General features: G+C 48.2%; 1 protein-coding gene across 1 annotated transcript in view; it reads left to right on the top strand.

Annotated features, from left to right (window-relative positions):
• LOC122939905 (ABC-type organic anion transporter ABCA8-like) overlaps positions 1-17,682 on the top strand; it is a 322,317-nt gene extending 304,635 nt beyond the window's left edge. Inside the window, 13 exon segments of the mRNA XM_044296113.1 lie at positions 12,442-12,562; positions 14,295-14,415; positions 14,846-14,937; positions 15,149-15,202; positions 15,204-15,284; positions 15,286-15,308; positions 15,430-15,505; positions 15,614-15,708; positions 15,946-16,065; positions 16,183-16,323; positions 16,400-16,479; positions 16,720-16,775; positions 16,952-17,682. Coding sequence (XP_044152048.1) covers positions 12,442-12,562; positions 14,295-14,415; positions 14,846-14,937; positions 15,149-15,202; positions 15,204-15,284; positions 15,286-15,308; positions 15,430-15,505; positions 15,614-15,708; positions 15,946-16,065; positions 16,183-16,323; positions 16,400-16,479; positions 16,720-16,775; positions 16,952-17,044 — 1,153 coding nt within the window. The 3' untranslated portion in view covers positions 17,045-17,682.
• Positions 17,683-18,198: the final 516 nt, after the last annotated feature.

Below are 18,198 nucleotides of genomic sequence, written 5' to 3' on the forward strand. Positions count from 1 at the left end.
GGCAATTTTCTTAAAAATTGTAAGAATTGCTTCTAAACTTCTAAGCCTTCTAACGTCCTAAAAAAATAAAATGACATTTCCAAAATGATGCCAACATAAAGTAGACATGGGGAATGTTAAGTAATAAATATTTTATGGGGTATCACTTTCTGTTTTAAAAGCAGAGAAATAGAAATTTAGAAAATTGCTAATTTTTCAACATTTTGGGTAAATTTGGGATTTTTTCTCAAAAGGGGAAGGTGAAATATATTGACTCAAATTTATGAGTATCATGAAGTACAATGTGTGACAAGAAAACAATCTCTGAATGACTTGGATAAGTAAAGGTGTTCCAAAGTTATTACCACATCAAGTGAGATATGTCAGTTTTGCAAAATTAGGCCTGGTCAGGAAGGGGGCAAATGGCCCAGATGGGAAGTGGTTAAGGCAACAGCCCACAGAAACGAAAAAAGATCCCCCTAGAAGAGAAAAAGGGGGGATCACCGCCTAGTCCATCTGCCCGGGAGGACAGAAAAAAACACAGTGGGCTGGGGGTGATTCCCTCCTTTGTAGGGGAGTCTTAAGTGATTTATTGGTTTATTACTTGGGCTTATTAAAAATTCCGCTGGGGGGGGGGGTTAACCCCATCTGTGCTGCTGGTAGGACATAAGGGAAACAGCAGTATACACTGTATGGAGAAAAGGACTGAATGCTCCACATTCCACCTCCAGGAGCTTCTCTGACCCCCATTTTACACCCATAGGCATTAATATGGAATCTGTCCCGCTTTGTTCCTCTGGGAAGGCTTTATATCAGATTTTGGAGGGTGTCTCCCATAGCATTATCCCTCCTCCGCCAGACTTTACAGCTGGCATAGTGTAGTCGGGCAGCTAGCATTCTCTACTAGTATTCACCAGACCCGATGCTTGGTATTGTGCTTGGTGATGGAAGGCTGGAACCCAGCAGTCCTGGAACCATGGTCTTCATACTGCAGTTATGGAGTCAGCAGTGGCTAGAGACTGGATGTTATACACCTATGGTAATGGTAGACTGCATGGCTAGAGGCTGGATGTTATACACTGTGGTAATCGCTGACTGCATCGCTAGAGGCTGGATGTTATACACCTGTAGTAATGGTATACTATATGGATATAGGCTGGACTTTTTTTATTAAAATATAACATAATGGAAAACTTATCCAAACATAGCAATAAACCAAACAAGGGACATAACACAGAGTCTAGCAAAAATACTATTCCTTTCTCCCGACCAGTCTCCCCCCCCCCCCCCCAAAACCCCCTATTTTACCTATTTACATATTAAAATGCTTACATGCTCATCTAAAATCCATATATACAAACATATATACAAATGTAATAATTATATACCAGCCGTATATAAAAAACTAATATACAAATATACAAAACACAAGCAGAAACCTTAACTTAAATACTATTATACCCTTCACCAACCCCCACTGCAAACAGACAAACTGATCACCCTCAAAGTTCAAAGGGAAAATAAAACCCTGAGCTCTGTCAGTCCGTAAGTTCATCCCCAGTTGGGCTGGGGTCGACCAGTTTGTATCACACACAATTATTTTAATTTTTATTATTATTTTTATTTATTTATTTTCCTTTTATGAAACAAATTGTATTATTTATTTTTTTATATTCCCCCCTGATATTCACATATATACATATCTCCCCCCCCCCCTTATATACATATATATACATCCAAATACCAGGTATGGGGGGGCACACTTCAAGAGGAAACACTAGCAGGATAGTGATGATACACTTTATTATATAAAAAATACCTTAAGACAATAAATATTCCCTACATATTTAAGCATTCTCTTAAAAATAAGTAATGGAGAAGGCTGCAAGGTCACATACAAGAAAACGCACAAAAAACGCATTGAAGCCGCGATTGTATTCCCCGCGTTTTTTATTGCGTTTTTTTCCTCCTTTTGCATTTTACTTCCATATAGGGGAAAATGACCAGCTAAAATTCCTCTTTTTTTGTTCTTCACCGAATATAAATGGGAAATTCATTAACTTTTGTGGTTAAGAGAAGCCGTCCCATTTATATTCGGTGAAGAACAAAAAAAGAGGAATTTTAGCTGGTCATTTTCCCCTATATGGAAGTAAAATGCAAAAGGAGGAAAAAAACGCAATAAAAAACGCGGGGAATACAATCGCGGCTTCAATGCGTTTTTTGTGCGTTTTCTTGTATGTGACCTTGCAGCCTTCTCCATTACTTATTTTTAAGAGAATGCTTAAATATGTAGGGAATATTTATTGTCTTAATGTATTTTAAATATGAATTGTTAAAATGTATGGTTAAAGGTACTTATGAGGATCCCATTAGGAATAAGAACCCGCTCCATTAAGGGTGAATCCACTCCATATAGTAGAAAGGGCTAAAGCAATATGGAGGATGGTGGGTGGAGTTGACCATATATAAAGAGTGAGGATCCCTTCACTCAGTAGGCCACTGAAGAAGGGGCTTGAGACCCCGAAACGCGTCTGGCAGTTGTTAGAGTGAGCGTTGATCCACCTAATACCAAAGAAAAGGAACAAAGCCGGCAAGGAAAGAAAGAGAAGCAGATAAAGCAGCGCCGATTGAAAGTGGGCGCACAAGACTGACGTCACACGAGCGTGCATCCGGTCCCCTTGGTTACCAGGTCACATGGTACAGGCAGAAGCACACCACGTGGGACGCTGCGGGTGTGCGGCCTCCTGGACCAACGCTACAGCAGCGGAGACGGGTAAGACCGGGCTCGTTTTGGAGCATAAATATTACTACATAAAAAGCGGTATTGAGCTCACTATCCCGGGTATTATACCAGAAGCGCACTGGACTGAACTGGCCCATCTACAGCTTGGTGGGCTAGTGGACGCATACTTAGATATCTGCTCTATACAATTGATTTCAGCATAGCAATTTTGTTGGACATTTGCAGGACACAATTGATTTCAACTGATTACAGTTGCTGGACATCTGCTGGATATTATTGTGGACAGTATCGCTGATTGTGAATAACAATAGAGGTTTGAAACCAACAGCCACCAGGCGGTTGTATTGCATATGCATTGAGACTGAGTGTGCACTAAACTGGTTCATATTGATGTACCATATTTTATGTATGTTTTAGGGGTATGTTCTTAAATATTTTTATATAATAAAGTGTATCATCACTATCCTGCTAGTGTTTCCTCTTGAAGTGTGCCCCCCCCCATACCTGGTATTTGGACGCATTTTTTCACTTGGTCCAGAGGGTGGGACCAGGGGGTGAGCACCTTATTCATATAGGAAGGGGGTGAGCCGCTGTATTTCTTATATTTTCTTATATTTTCACACATATATACATATATCCCCCCTCCTCCCCCCCACACACCCCCTCCCCACCTAACTAAGCCCCACTACACCTCTACTAATATAATACAACATAACTTAATATAATATGATATGATACAGTACAAATTAACTACTTTCCAAAATCTACAATACCGAACACCTCCCACAACTTGTCGGCTATGGTTCAGTAGCCCGTAAGCCTTTTCATCCTATTCTTATACAAAACAAAACAAAAACTCTAACTGTGTCTTCTAGATCAGCCCACCACCAGGACAAGGAGTATTACTCAGTCAGGGAACCCCAAAACAAAAGCCCCTCCACAGGCGAGAGGTCTTGGGGTCCCTCCACTTTTCATACTCCAGAGAGCGCACCTTCACCAGGTCACCTATAATGTTTCTATGTACCGTTTCCATTGGGAGGATTTTACGACTCGTCGACACTAGACACCGTGCACACCAGATGTGATGCCTAACCACTGCACTAACTAAAAATAAAGTGTGACAGTCCCTCCTACCAAGGTCTTTGAATGCGCCATAGGCCCATTCCGCATAAGACAAGGTGGCCAGCCTAGGGCCAACCAATGGAAGTCCCTACCCTTTTGTACACCTCTATATTAAAGGGACAGTGAAGCAGGAAGTGGTCCATGCCTTCTAGCACGTCCCCACACTTCTCCCGGGGACAACCCCTTTCCTCGGAGTTCCTGCACTTCACTTTATCCCTTACATATAGCTTTCCATGAAAGCAGCGCCGTTGCCCAGAGAGAGCCCGGCAAGACACAGACACTGCTCAGATATAAAAGCACAGGAATCAGGTAAGCTTTGCACAAGTGAACCCTTTCCCTGAGGGATAAAGACCACCCCTTCAAGCGGTCCACCTTTTGGGCGACATCTTTCAGTCTACCCTCCCAATTTTGTTGATGATAATCCTCATCTTGGCCAAAGTTGATGCCTAAGATCTTTACTGATTTCTGGGGTTCTGGAAGAGTGCCCTGGAGATCGAAGACAGGATCCCCTTCCCCCAGCCAATCTACAAACCTCCCGGGTAGACCATACCACAAGAGGACAGACCACAGGTATTCGTGATTCACTTGGTCAAAAGCCTTAGCCCGATCCAGGGATAACATAAGCCCCTTCCAAAGACCCGCCCTGCCCCGTTCCACGGCCTCCTGGAAACTGAGAACGGCGCTAAAAGTGCTCCGCCCGGGAACTGAACAATGCTGTGACCAGGGGCGTAACTAGAAGTGACTGGGCCCCACAGCAAATATTTGTAAGGGCCCCCCGCAGCGCGCTTCGCACCTCCCTCCTCCTGTGTAAACCCCACTCCTTTGGCACAGTGTAGCGGTATACTGTATATTGTGGGGCACAGTGTATGCTATATGTGTATAACATAAACATATTTCATATGAAAACTTACAGTTACTTGGCCCTTGGGGTCTCGGACGACACTTCCACACTTTGGCCGGGGGCTCGGCGGAGCTGATGTTGTGCTTTATCCTAATGAGAAAGATTTCATAATAAGGATTTGGAGAAGGGGCAGAGGGAGAGCAGAGCAGAGAGAGGCTGGTGCTGCTACTAGGGGGTCATACCATGGGGAGTAATAAAGCCCACCATAATGCCCCCCACAGTAGTAATAATTCTGCTTATAATGTGCAAAACATACCCCCTTGTAATGCCCCCAGTTGAGCTAATGTCCCCATAGTGCCCCCATAATGTCCCAGTATAAAATACCCCTATATAGTGCCCCAGTAAATTCCCCCATAGTTCTCCTCTCCCCCCTTCCTGCTAGTGCCCCCCATAATGTACCAGTATAAAATGCCCCATATATAGTGCCCCAGTAGATGCCCCTCAGTATCCAGCCTCTGGTAGGCTGCCGGCCTAGTGTCCCCCATAATGCCCCCCAATAATGTACCAGTAAGTGTCCCCATAGATGTATCAAGTGCCTCTCTCCTCCCCCCCCCCACATGTCCCAGTATCATAGTGCCATCTCCCCCTCCAATGTGCCAGTATCAAGTACCTCTCTCCTTCCCACTCCCATGTGCCAGTATCATAGTGCCAAACCCCCCCCATGTGCCAGTATCAAGTGCCTCTCTTCCCCCCCCATGTCTCAGTATCATAGTGCCATCTCCCCCCCCCAAAAAAAAAAAAGTGCCAGTATCAAGTGCCTCTCTCCCCCCATGTGCCAGTATCATAGTGCCAAACCCACCCATGTGCCAGTATCAAGTGCCAACCCCCCCCCCACATGCCAGTATCAAGTGCCTCTCTCCTCCCCCCCATGTCCCAGTATCATAGTGCCATCTCCCCCCCCTCCCCCCCCCAAAAAAGTGCCAGTATCAAGTGCCTCTCCCCCCCCCATGTGCCAGTATCAGGTGCCAACCCCTCTCTCCCCCCCCCCAATGTGCCAGTATCAGGTGCCTCATGTGTATATATGTAGCAGTGCTGGGTTTTCTGTGGCAGCTGTCATATATAGAGATATAGTAGAGCTGAGTGTGCTGGTGCAGCTGTCATGTGTATTAGATGTAGCAGAGCTGGGTGTGCTGGGGCAGCTATCATATATAGAGATATAGCAGAGCTGAGTGTGCTGGGACAGCTGTCATATAGAGATATAGCAGTGCTGGGTGTGTTGGGGCAGCTGTCATGTGTATAGATGTACACTTAGCCAGCTATAACAGTAGAAGTGTCATATTTTTTCAATCAGTGGCAATGCAGCCTTTATGGCTGTGTGGGTAAATGCTTTGCCTCTGATACATGGAGGTTGTGGGTTCGAATCCCAGACACTTCAGGAGACAGTAAGATTAGATCACATTAGCGAGGGGGCCTAGTCCGCTGCTGCTGTGAAGGGGCCCTGAACATTAAGACAAGAATCGATCATATTAAACCAGGCATGTCCAAACTGCAGCCCTCCAGCTGTTGCAAAACTACAACTCCCAGCATGCCCTAATAGCTGTAAGCTACCTAGGCATGCTGGGAGTTGTAGTTTTGCAACAGCTGGAGGGCCGCAGTTTGGACATGCCTGTATTAAACCAACTTGAAAATAAACTGTCACACACGCTGCCGGGGCGCCGGGTCTGCAGAAGAGTATCTTTGCCAAAATCTTTCTGTCCACATTGAGAAGCGATATGGGTCTCCAATTCTCAATGCGGGATGGATCCCTACCCTTTGTCAGAAGAATTAGGGCGGACTTTCCCATTGACCTTGGCAGAGTGCCCGAGGAAAGACACTCATTATAGACCTTGGTCAAGAGAGGAACTAATTGTTCCCTAAAAGTATTATACCACTCGGATGTTAAGCCATCCGGACCTGGCGATTTTTTGGGCCTAAGCCCATCAATGGCCAGTCTCGCTTCCTCTTCCCTGATAGGTTCTGTCAAAATATCAAGAGAGGGGTCCATTCCCACCCCGGGAATTGTCCCAGCCAAGAAAGCTGAAAGACTGTCCCGATTTAGTTCTTTCCTACCCAAGAGGTAAGAGTAGAAGGACCTGACGACCTCCAGGATCCCTGATTTGGACCTATTCAGGGAGCCTGTACTGTCAATCAGGCCCATCACTAGTTTACTTCTTACTGCCATCTTACAGTTCCCGTAAGGGTCGGGCGAGCGGTATTTCCCGAAATTCCTCTCGGCAACCAAAGAGGCGTACCTATCATACTGACACCTCTTGAGCAAGGATTTTATACAAGAGATATCCTCACGGCTATCTCCCGTCGACACAAGTCTTTCAAGTTTCTTCCTCAGTTCCTGGTACAGACGGTATCTGTCCCAGCTCCTGAGGTTAGAAAGCTTTCGGAAAAACCTTGCCGTCCTTTTTTTAAACATCTCCCACCATTCCGACTTACTGTTGCACATGTCCACCAAAGGTTCCTGGCTCTGAGGGAAATCCTCAAAGGATTGTCTTACCATCGCTTCTTCCAGGAGAGACGAATTCAACTTCCATATTCCCTTTCCCATGCGGGTAGTCTCTGTAACATTCAGAGAGAAACGAATTAAACAGTGATCAGAGAATTCCACTTCCTCAGCTTGTAAAGCCGAAAAAACAGCCTCCTCCCTAAAATAAAACCTATCTATTCTAGACCTACGATTTCCCTGATGAAAGGTGAAATCCACGTGATCCGGTTTGTGCCGTAAATGAGCATCCACCAGACGAGCTTCCTCAACTATTCTACTCAAGACGACGCCATCAGTATCCAGCCCACCTCTGGAGCCTCCCCTATCACAGACTCTAGTCACATTGTTAAAGTCTCCTCCAAAGATCACTTGTCGGCTGGTAAAAAGAAAAGACTTAATCCTCATAAGAAGACATTTACGGTCCCACCTACTTTGTGGTCCATAGATGTTGATTAATCTTAATTCTTGTCTTCCCATGAGGACATCTAGAATCAGGCACCTTCCCATTTCCAACTCGATAATCCTCCTGCATTCTACTCTTTCAGCGGTTTTAAAAAGGACCGCCACCCCGCTACGTGGCTCGGCCGCAAGAGACCAGAATGACGGACCGAGCCGCCATTCCTGCTCGGCTTTCACCAGCAACTCAACACTTGTAAACCAGGTCTCTTGCAAAATTAAAATATCAGCATCAATACGGCTGAAAAAATCAAAGGCCATAAAACGGGCCATGTCTGACTTAATGCTAGCAACATTAATACTTGCTAGCGTCAACAGGGTGAGTTCCGCCATCATACATGATCGAGTTGGATAGCTTTCTTTTTCCCCCCCTCCACCACCACCACCCTCCTCATCATTATCTCCTGATCTTTCATTTTCCTTTTGCCTTTTTTAGACTTACTGATACATCCATACCGTTCTGTTTGCCCACGGAATCAGGCTTAGCCTTCCCCTCCAGAAGAAGGAGGGCAGGGCCCAGCAACCTGCGAGGAGGTCTTTGCGCCCTCCGGTACCACATCCTCCTCCTCCCCAACTGGAGTTGGAGGATCCTCGTCAAGGACCTGATACCGGTTGGAGAGATCCACAGGCGGGGCCCCGACTAATTCTTCCTCTGGCATCTGGTCAAGGGTGAGTGGGACAGATGAATCCCACTCCAGAGAGGGCTTGCGACCCTCTCTTTTCTTTTTCCTCCTGCTCTGTTTGTTCCTCCTATCCCTCAACCACATCCTGTAATCCTCGTCTATGCTCTGGCCGTACGAGGATGCGGATGTAGCAGAGGGGTTGGCTTCCTCAGGCTGAACCCCAGGTCCTCCCTCCTCATCGCTGTTCCCTGGGTCGCTACAACCTGGATCCCCAGCTACAAGGCCTGCCAGAGGATCAACTAAGGGACCAGCTGCCGCCTGCTCCCTATGTCTACTGCGTTTTTCTTGCCGTTTAATCTTGGAAGGCCTTAAGTTCTTAACTGTACCCTGTCTGCTTCTTCCAGTACTGGTATCACCGGCACTCGTCCCTTCACCAACTGGCCCAGTCCCGGCAGCAGGCCCTTCTTCAACAACAGACCCAGCTTCATGGCTAGCATCCGCTTGAGTCCGGGCCCGGCCCTGAGCCTTGTTGGAAAAGGCAAGCGGACAACGACTGAAGGGATGACCCAGGTCCCCGCACAGGTTACACCGAATCCGCCTACAGGATGCGGCAAGATGGCCAATGTTCCCACACTTTGCACACTTGCGAATGTCGCATTGTGCGCTAAAGTGGGTGGGACTACCACACCTATAGCAGACCTTCGGCTGTCCCTGATAGAAAACCATAATTCTATCTCTACCCAAGAAAGCAGAGGAGGGGATATGAGCAACTGAGTTGCCCTGTGCCCTCAGCTTTACGCTGAAGGTCCAGGCATCTGACCAGATGCCGTGATCATCCAAAACTTTGGCGGGGAATTTTCCAACCTTGCCATAACGACTGAGCCATGTCATAATGTCCACGCTAGAAAGTGATTTGTTACAAGTTAAGACCGTCACTTTCTTGACCATCGTCTGGTGGGTTATAGCCTGGACAGAAAATCCCCGCCAGGACGGGGTGTTCTTTGCCAGTTCATATTTAGACCAGAAGAGCTCTGGTCTAACAAAACTAACATCGAAACTCTTGGTGCCGTAGGGATGGATTAGGGCAAAGATGTCATTTGCCACAAAGCCCATCCCCAGGAGAAGCTCCACAACGTCTTTCCTAGAAGGCGTTGCTTCTTCACTCCTCCAAGAGAGACAGGCCACATTCCTACGGCTCCCCCCGGATGTAGGGAGAGACCAAACGGTCTCTCCCGCTCTTTCCACTCGGAAGGTTCTCAGACCATGTCTCTCTGTCCAAAAAGAAAGGTCAACCAGTTCACCTTCCACCTGTATGGAAGTCTCTTTCCCCTTCCTCAAAGCCTCCAAGAGGCGCCGTTGCAAGTTACCATTACCTGATTCCCTGGGCAAAGAGTCACTTGCAGCCACACTAGCATATGATCTCCTATTTGGACTTATACAATCCCCTGCTTCCCTTGCAACCTGCCTCCACCCGTCAGACTCTTCCTCTTCGACTTCCGTATCTGCTGCATAAGCAGCTACCAATTGCTCATTCATACTCTCACCAGTTATATCTTCATTTGCTCACCATTCATTTCACTATTTACATCCTTATTTGTAACAATGTCCTCATTCATACTCTCGTTCATACTCTCATTCATACTCTCATTCATACTCTCATTTGCGTCTCCTCCTAAGTTACCACTCGCAACATCTTTTACCTTGCTTACAATCTCATCGCTCTTCACTCCCCTCAGACTGGTCGGGTTCCCTAGAGAAGTACTGGCGTCATTGGGGGCAGAGTTTGAAGGCCCCCCATTTCAGGAACTGCTGAGGACTTCTTATCCCCCACACCCCTCACCCTCTCTGCAGCCCGCACAGTGCCTGAAAGATTCTGCAACCTCCACAGACTTTAATGGTTTCTTTACTGGTTTCTTTATAAACCTTCCAGATTTTGCTCTGGCCCTTTCAACTGTCTTTTTCTGAGCCTGGTCCGCAGCCATTCCATCCTTCACCTTGTCCGCAGCACTGTCAGGGGTTTTAACCCCGTCTGCTCCTGTGTTCTCCTTTCCACTGCAGGAAAGGGGAACACCTTCTGCCACCATCTCAGATTCATTCTCCCGTGCTGTTTGGCCCAATTCCACTACAGGAACCGGGCTGGGCTCAGCAATGGGTTCAGAAGGCACAAAACGTAATACTTCTTCTTTTATGATCTTCTTTTTCTTTTCTCTTACCACCTCGTCCTCCGGGACCTCCTCATCACCGAAATACAATTTGCCCACCGGGGATTCCAGCTGCCTGATCTCCACCATTAGTCTTCCCCCAGACCTGCCTTCATCCCCAGAGGATGACATAACTGGTTCAGAGGGGCCCCCTTGGCCACCCGGTAATGAGTCCACCTCTGATTCCACCGCCAACTCCTTCACCTTCCTCTGGCTTCCAGACCGCAGCCCTAACGGACTGGAGCCAGACATGCTTTCAAACCGACCCTCTTTTCCTCCAAAGTCGCAATCTCCTCCTCCAGCTTCTCCAGCCTGGAGGAGAGGACCGCTCTTTTACTTCTTGGTAACATGCTGTCCTGAAATTTCACATTCTTATGCTCCAATTTAAGTTGTTTTAATTCCTTCTTTACCTCCTCATACTGGTTTAAAAAATACGCCACCCTTGATGAGTATAACAACGGGGTTTCAGTGGGGCCCATGACACCCCAATTAAACAGTCTCCTGGCCTCTCCAGCTTGTACACCAGAGGAGCTACCAGGAGAAGAACCAGAAACACCAGCAACCACACCAGGAGTTAAGTCACTGCTAGTTACACATGAAACATCCCTTCTGGGCTGAGGCACAGAAACACTACTCCTAGCCTCACATACCTCACCCTTTGGGGTTCCAGGCTCCATTCCTGCAGCTTTCCTTGTTCCAGAGACTTTGCAGGCTGCTTGTTCAGCAACCTGATCCGTCGGCTCTGCTCTCTGTTCACCCGCTGCCTGCTTAGCAGCGGGCCTTTCTTTTCCATCCAGCTTTCCTGGGTGCAGAGTTATCTGCTCTGAAGAGGAGCTCAGAGAGGATCCCAGGCTTGTTTTCCTCCCAGGACCTCTCCTGACCCCACCCGGAGCATTGCTGGAGTCACACTGGGATTCCTGTAGTGGATCTCTGCTGCTCCTGGCTGCTGCTCCTCTCCTGCCCGCTATCTGAGTGGAGCTGTCATCTGCTCCCTGCGTCTTTACAGCCGCACGCTGCGGGGTTCTCTGAGGCTTACCACCGGCCGCCGATGTCACATTGCCGCTGTTTCTTGATGCTGGAGAATCAGGAGGTAAGTCTCCAGTTTCAGGGGGTCTTTCTGCCACACACGGGGTTCCACTATGGCTGCCGGCACGTGTAGATAAACGGCGGCAGTCAGGGGCTCGAGGATCCATACCGGGAGAACACGCCACCCCCTGGGGAAAGGGCAGCGTATCCCCCAGCACACGATGTCAGGCTCTCGATCCTCTCAGTGCAGCACAGAGGCAGAAACACAGCTCCTCCCACAGGATGTTATACACTGTGGTAATGGTAGACCTCATGGCTAGAGGCTGGATGTTATACACTGTGGTAATGGTAGACTGCATGGCTAGAGGCTGGATGTTATACACTGTGGTAATGGTAGACTGCATGGCTAGAGGCTGGATGTTATACACTGTGGTAATGGTAGACTGCATGGCTACAGGCTGGATGTTATACACTGTGGTAATGGTAGACTGCATGGCTAGAGGCTGGATGTTATACACTGTGGTAATGGCAGACTGCATGGCTAGAGGCTGGATGTTATACACTGTGGTAATGGCATACTGCACGGCTAGAGGACGGATGTTATACACCTGTAGTAATGGCAGACTGCATGGCTAGAGGATGGATTTTTTACACTGTGGTAATGGCAGACTACATGGCTAGAGGCTGGATGTTATACACCTGTAGTAATGGCAGACTACATGGCTAGAGGCTGGATGTTATACACCTGTAGTAATGGCAGACTACATGGCTAGAGGATGGATGTTATACACTGTGGTAATGGCAGACTGCATGGCTAGAGGATGGATGTTATACACCTGTAGTAATGGCAGACTACATGGCTAGAGGCTGCATGTCATACACTTGTGAAATGACACACATTTTCATTATTTTAGGTTTTCTCAAAGAAAACATGAATGTAAACAAAATCCAGAAGAGCTGGAGGACGCTGACGAGGAAGTGCTCGCCGAGAGGGAAAGGGTTAAAACCTGGAAAGACACAACAAATATGGAGGAAGTTAGTATCAGAATCACTGATGGCACCCTGCTGCTTCACAGGGCCTGAGGTGTGGCCCCACAATCATACATGTGGGTTGATTGAGCGGCCATATTAGCAGGTCATACGTTTTTTCCATGTGTTTTTTCCAAGATTCATTCTGGCCTAAATAATGCCCCATACCAGTGTCAACCACAGTGCCTTATAACAGTATCAACAGTGCCCTATAACAGTGACAGTGCCCCATCACTGTACCAATCACAGTGCCCCTATAACAGTATCAACAACAGTGCCCTATAACAGTGACAGTGTCCCCATAATAGTACCAACCACTGTGCACTATACAAGTGACAGTGCCCCGATATCAGTATCAACAACAGTGCATTATAGCAGTGCCAGTGCCCTCATAACAGTACCAGTGCCCTCATAACAGTACCAACCACAGTGCCCTATAACAGTGACAGTGCCCTCATAACAGTACCAACCACAGTGCCCTATAACAGTGACAGTGCCCTCATAACAGTACCAACCACAGTGCCCTATAACAGTGACAGTGCCCCTATAGCAGTATCAACAACAGTGCCCTATAACAGTGACAGTGCCCTCATAACAGTACCAACCACAGTGCCCTATAACAGTGACAGTGCCCCGATATCAGTATCAACAACAGTGCATTATAGCAGTGAAAGTGCCCTCATAACAGTACCAGTGCCCTCATAACAGTACCAACCACAGTGCCCTATAACAGTGACAGTGCCCTCATAACAGTACCAACCACAGTGCCCTCATAACAGTACCAGTGCCCTCATAACAGTACCAACCACAGTGCCCTATAACAGTGACAGTGCCCCTATAGCAGTATCAACAACAGTGCACTATAAAAGTGACAGTGCCCTCATAACAGTACCAACCACAGTGCCCTATAATAGTGACAGTCCCCCTCTAACAGTACCAACCACAGTGCCCTATAACAGTGACAGTGCCCCCATAACAGTGCCAACCACAGTGCCCCTATAGCAGTACCAACCCCAGTGTCGTATAATAGTGACAGTGCCCCTATAGCAGTACCAACCCCAGTGCCGTATAATAGTGACAGTGCCCCTATAGCAGTACCAACCACAGTGCCGTATAATAGTGACAGTGCCCTTATAGCAGTACCAACCCCAGTGCCCTATAACAGTGCCCCTATAGCAGTACCAACCCCAGTGCCCTATAATAGTGACAGTGCCCCTATAGCAGTATCAACAACAGTGCACTATAAAAGTGACAGTGCCCTCATAACAGTACCAACCACAGTGCCCTATAACAGTGACAGTGCCCCCATAACAGTGCCAACCACAGTGCCCCTATAGCAGTACCAACCCCAGTGTCGTATAATAGTGACAGTGCCCCTATAGCAGTACCAACCCCAGTGCCCTATAACAGTGACAGTGCCCCTATAGCAGTACCAACCCCAGTGTCGTATAATAGTGACAGTGCCCCTATAGCAGTACCAACCCCAGTGCCGTATAATAGTGACAGTGCCCCTATAGCAGTACCAACCCCAGTGCCCTATAACAGTGCCCCTATAGCAGTACCAACCCCAGTGCCCTATAACAGTGCCCCTATAGCAGTACCAACCCCAGTGCCGTATAACAGTGATGTACATGATGGACGTAATCTTCTCTTTTCCATCAGAATGTACAGTAACTTCATGAAAACCCAGCAAAAAAAAACATCCTGTCAATTCTTCCTGTAATTTCTGTGTTTCCAGAAGCCGACCATCATCGTGGACAGTCTGCGCAAGGAGTTCAAGGAGAAAGCGGGAAGTTTTCCCTGCAAGAAAAGAACGAAGAAAGCCGCCGCCAGACACGTCTCCTTCTGCGTGAAAAAGGGTGTGTCCTCGGCAGGCTGCGAGTGGTCAGTGACTACTGACACACTGGTACATGCCACTCTCTGTCAGTGCAGCAGACGTGATCACAAGTAATCAAGTCTGATCTACTTGGTCTCTAAGTTCCTCAGTATTTTCAAGTTTAACTGTCAGTGAACGGAAACTTAATTATTTGCATCCAGAAAACTTAGCTCTGGATAGATCTGATACTTCTCACAGCTGAAGGTTTGCTACATCTATAGTCTGGGAGTTCAGCAGCACCAGTCTATGTTGTGCTGATATTTTGTTACAATGTATCAGTGCAGGCAGTGGATCAGTCTGGAGTCTGAAGCTAATGAACCACTGGAAGACATTAGTCTGGAGTCCAGGAGAGAGTTTTGCCTGCACTGATACATTCAGACGAACCCTCCTTATCAGGTTTGTTCTTTCTACAGGTGAGGTTCTGGGATTGCTGGGGCCCAATGGAGCGGGGAAAACCACGTCTGTACTGATGTTGGCCGGGGAACTGAAACCTACAGCCGGGGAGGTATGTACATCTCAAATCTTAGCATCCTCATGCTTTGATTGAATGCTGGGAGATGTAGTGCTTACATTAGGTACCAGCATAGTCTGAGCTAAGCTATAGGGTTGTCTCATGTCATTTACTCTAGTCACAGTCAAAGCTGTATAGGTTTCTGACCGTAGCTCTGGCTGTGAACGGAGTAAACAGCCTGATGTGCACTCTGCGCCCCCTACAGGTGATTCTGTGTAGTGCAGGTGAGGACAGCACTGCCTTCATGGGGTTCTGCCCTGCAGTTTAGCCCCCTGTGGCCCACTCTCACCGTGAAGGAGCATCTGGAGATCTACGCCGCAGTGAAGGGCATGAAGAAAGACTGACGCGGACCAAGCCATAAAGCGGTAAACAGACTGCTGCAAAACTGTGGAACGCGTCAGTGCTGTGGATGTCATTATTACACGTCCAGGCCACATACTGGATTCTGCTCCGGGCTTTTCTTAAGATTTTGTCTTTCATCTTTAGGGTGTCGGAGGCGCTGGAACTGAAGCTGCATCTAAATAAACCTGCCAAGAAACTGTCTGCCGGGGTCTCCAGAAAAGTATGTGCCCCCTGCATGTATGGCTGTGTACAATAATCTGCCCTATGTTCCTTCCAGGTCCAGGGCTGAGGCTCAGTAATACCGCCATAATCTGTATGTACTCTGTAGGTTTGCTTCGCCATCAGCATGCTGGGTAACCCGACCATCGCCCTCCTGGATGAACCGTCCACCGGTCTGGATCCAAAAGGGCAGCAGAGACTGTGGTGAGTGACATCGTACCGCTGCCCATAGACATGGGACTTCTGGGTACATGGTCCGGGGGTGGCCATCTTGGTGAACATGGATCAGATTCTTCTATTACTTCCCCCCTGGAGATAAGCGGCTGCCGGAGGTGTCATCAGGCAATCATAATGTGTTATTTGGGAGTACATGGGGAGATATCTATTGGCCGAGCGATCTCCGGTGCGGCCCCCCGTCTTCACGTCTCTTGTTTATTACAGGAGAGCCATCCGAGCAGCTTTCCGGAACAAGGAGCGAGGAGCCATCCTGACCACACACTACATGGAGGAGGCAGAAGCCGTGTGTGACCGCGTCGCCATTATGGTGTCCGGGAAGCTCAGGTGACGGGGGTTTATATCAGGGGGTCACATCCCATCTGATGGCACAAGCATTTCACTCCTCTGGTTCTGACAACTAGAATGGGAACCCCTATGCTTTACACTGCTGTCTGTCTCCAGGTGCATTGGGTCCATCCAGCAGCTGAAGAGTAAGTTTGGTAAAGGTTACCTCCTGGAGATCAAGGTGAAGGATTCCCAGCGGGCGGATGAGATTCACCAGGAGGTCGTCCGGATGTTCCCACAGGCAGACAGGCAGGACAGGTAATGAGAGGACATTCTCAGACCATCTCATGCAGTCACATCAGAGCGGAGGACAGCCTGCATTTCATCTCCACAGGTTCTCCTCGCTGCTGGTCTACAAGATCCCTATGGAGAACGTGCACTCCTTATCTCAGGCTTTCTCTCAGCTGGAGGAAGGTAAGTCTTCTCTGTACAATGGATCTACCCCAGTGCTGTACGGCAGGGGTCTGCAGGATGAGGGTCTACAGCTGTGGTGACCACTGGTGCCACCACAAGATCTACAACCAGATGTCAGACCATAAGGGCAGGAAGTGTTGTCATGGGGGCACAGAATGTGATAACCTGAGATGGGAGAATGTATTGTGGTGAACACGTCTATAGGATGGAAGTGATGGTTGTGTCTTCTCCTGTCTACAGCGAAGAGAGCCCATGACATTGAGGAGTACAGCTTCTCCCAGTCCACCCTGGAGCAGGTACCGTACACGTTACTGCCCATTCTGAGGGCTATTGGAGCCTTGTGGGGTTAATAGAGGGAGGTTCTGCTCAGAGGACTCACCTTCTGTTACCTCCATACATGCTAATAGTACAGTGGACGCCCCTTTAAGTGAGAGGTCATCGTCTTCACCTTCACTTCCCTCTGTTTCCCCAGGTTTTCCTTGAGTTGGCCAAAGAGCAGGAGAAAGAGGACTGTGACCAGGACGCCATGTTCAAATGGAGGCCCCTGAAGACGGAGAGCGCCTGACAAGCAGTCACGGGCATGCTGAGACTAGTAGTGTCTCCCCAACCAAAGTGACCGGATGGTTCTGCGTGGCCTTATACACAACGAGGGGCGAGTAAAGGGTTAATGAGCTCCCGGTTTCCTATACTACTATATAATGGACAATGTGTATCGGAACGTTTATTGCAATATCACCGACTGTTACATTGTATCGTCTTATTATCTCTCCCAATTATAACTATGTCCTCAGTCACACCAGCGCACAGAAACTGTCCAGTCGTCAGAACTACTTCTGTGTTAATATTTCTAATTGTTCCATCTCATGATACGGAAATCTTGCAGCAGTCATTTTATTATCATAAGGTCGGGGGCAGCAATCACTTTATCATGATAAAGGGGCTGGTCAGCATTAATCTCATAATCAAGAAAACTGGAAGGGAATAATACAGGATCCACCACTGACAATAGGGGATTACAGGTCATAGAGCATGCTCACTACACTCCCCCAAAACAGTCAACAAGTGAGGCTGAGAGCTGACCTCCTCCCCCTCCCTGCACACTGACCTCTGTACAGGTCACAGAGCATGCCCACAACACTCTACCATAGAAGTCAGTAGGTGAGGGTGAGAGCTGACCTCCTCCCCCTCCCTGCACAGTGACCTCTGTACAGGTCACAGAGCATGCCCACAACACTCTACCATAGAAGTCAGTAGGTGAGGGTGAGAGCTGACCTCCTCCCCCTCCCTGCACAGTAACCTCTGTACAGGTCACAGAGCATGCCCACAACACTGTACCACTGAAGTCAGTAGGTGAGGGTGAGAGCTGACCTCCTCCCCCTCCCTGCATAGTAACCTCTGTACAGGTCACAGGGCATGCTCACTACACTCCCCTAGTCAACAAGTGAGGATGAGAGCTGACCTCCTCCCCCTCCCTGCACACTGACCTCTGTACAGGTCACAGAGCATGCCCACAACACTCTACCATAGAAGTCAGTAGGTGAGGGTGAGAGCTGACCTCCTCCCCCTCCCTGCACAGTAACCTCTGTACAGGTCACAGGGCATGCTCACTACACTGTACCACTGAAGTCAGTAGGTGAAGATGAGAGCTGACCTCCTCCCCCTCCCTGCACAGTAACCTCTGTACAGGTCACAGAGCATGCCCACAACACTGTACCACTG

Source organism: Bufo gargarizans, chromosome 6 (genome assembly GCF_014858855.1).
Source record: "Bufo gargarizans isolate SCDJY-AF-19 chromosome 6, ASM1485885v1, whole genome shotgun sequence".
Classification (NCBI taxonomy): Eukaryota; Metazoa; Chordata; class Amphibia; order Anura; family Bufonidae; genus Bufo; species Bufo gargarizans.